The following is a 1,904-nucleotide window of genomic DNA, read 5'->3' on the forward strand; positions in this document are numbered from 1 at the left end:
TATTAACATTTTTTCACCTAGAATGTGTCTAATTGTATAGTGGAATAAACATTTCTTTATTTAAAGGGGGGTGGGGGATCCAGAAAGAACAGTTAATTTCAACAGAAGCCCAGCAAAWTGTAAATGTTCAGAATCACATCTAGTGCTTTAGTGACCAAGTGATTCTGTAAAATACAGTTCTTCACTTTTCTTTTAACTGAGGAWATAATCATGTATTGAAACCATTTCAGTTAAAGGTGTAGTTTGTTCAGCTGACCCACAGGACCTTGTGGGCCATTTTGACCCAARGGCARCAGGAGGGTTAATCTGACTGTTCACATTCTCCACGAGCCTGTAGGTACAGTCAACGTACTGTTCTCCCAAATTWTGAATGATTTAAATAATAACTGCTCCTGCTATAAACTTTATTTTTGGTGTTAAATATTTCCATTTCTAAATGCAACAGAGTCTCACGCAGAGGTCATATGGGGCGGAGCTTCATTCAGGAGGCACAACAATATGAGCTGGTGGTGAATTCACTTCACTTTATGGATTATGGTTAATCAGAGTCACTCACCATTTTCCACTAGTGCCACTGTGTAGTGTCGGTACGGTCAGTGTCGGAACGGGTCAGTTCGGGTGCTTTTCCATTGACGTTTACGTCCGCTTCCAGTGGGTGTGTTTTGGGCGGTTGGTGGAGGTCATTTTTGGGTTTTTCAAAAAAGAGCTAATGTGCAAAATGAGAGATGGAAACACATTTGCTGAATAAGTTCTGAAATAAAAAAAGCTAAAAATTCGAATAAAAGTTGGATGAAAACACGACTAATGTCGCTGCTACAATTGGAAAAAATGGTGCCTCGAGTTGTTGTTGTAAAGGCAGTTCAGACCCAACAAGTGACTCCACCCMCTAGCTAATCAGTGACAAACAGTGTTCTGATGTCACATTTGGGTGTCGACTGGGACCGCTTGGAACCACAACGAAGCAGGTAATTTAAAAAAGGGCTGGTTCCAAGAATCTGGCCTTATGGAAATGGCTTGGAACTGTACCAAACCGTACCGACACTACACTAAGTGGCACTAGTGGAAAAGGGGCATAAAATGGTCTGAGTCACACTGCACCCCTCCCCCCACCCTAACACAGCCAATAAAAATAAGCTTGTGAGGGATTTGCGTTATTCAGAGATGCTTATTTTATAATTATAAAATAAATATAAATAAATATCTGAGTGTGAGTTGCTTCTGGGTGTTTTGCTGTTTTWCCAGTAAGTTTGTGAACTCACAGACTTGGCTGCGACCATGACCAAGACTGTGATAAAAAGTTTTTTGACAGGAAACGGACAGCACTAAGGTCTCTGGGAAATCTGTTCAAATTCTAAGAAGGACTAAAGCTATAAAACATTTTATTCATGTATTTAACTTGTTGGRRGTTTTGTGTTTTGTCACCTGCAGCGTTGGATCAGTGTTCCTGTGTAGAGCCCTGTTGTTGGGTCATGTTAAAGCAGCAGCACAGGGAGCTGCAGTGAAACATTTGTCCTGATTCTCTTCTTATTATTTTTATTTTATTTTTCTGTTTCAGTGTCCCTGCAGCTTCCAGCCAAGTTTAGAGAGCGCTCGCCCTCCCCATTAAGGGGCTTCCTCATCCCCAGCCCCTTGCCCACTCGCAGGAACAGGACCTACTCAGCGTGAGGACACAAACACAAAAACAAGACCGGGTCAAAGACACGGAGGCCATTCTGATATTACACACTTCCTCTTTCTCACACATTTTTAAAGTCTTAACAGGACTTCTGCTGCAAACATGCAGTAGAAGGAAATTGAGTATACAGCGGGTAAAATAAGTAATGAACACGTCAACATTTTTCTCAGTAAATATATTACTAGAGGTGCTAATGACATGAAATTTTCACCAGATGTCGGTAACAACC

At 41.2% G+C, this 1,904-nt stretch overlaps 1 protein-coding gene across 2 annotated transcripts in view; it reads left to right on the forward strand.

Moving 5' to 3' along the window:
* carhsp1 (calcium regulated heat stable protein 1) overlaps positions 1-1,904 on the forward strand; it is a 28,373-nt gene that overhangs the window by 17,031 nt on the left and 9,438 nt on the right. For both annotated transcript variants that reach the window (XM_014008807.1, XM_014008808.1), the window contains exon 3: positions 1,556-1,661. In XM_014008807.1, the coding sequence (XP_013864261.1) occupies positions 1,556-1,661 (106 nt within the window). The remainder of the gene's footprint in view (positions 1-1,555; positions 1,662-1,904) is intronic.

Source organism: Austrofundulus limnaeus, unplaced genomic scaffold (assembly GCF_001266775.1).
Source record: "Austrofundulus limnaeus strain Quisiro unplaced genomic scaffold, Austrofundulus_limnaeus-1.0 Scaffold53, whole genome shotgun sequence".
Classification (NCBI taxonomy): Eukaryota; Metazoa; Chordata; class Actinopteri; order Cyprinodontiformes; family Rivulidae; genus Austrofundulus; species Austrofundulus limnaeus.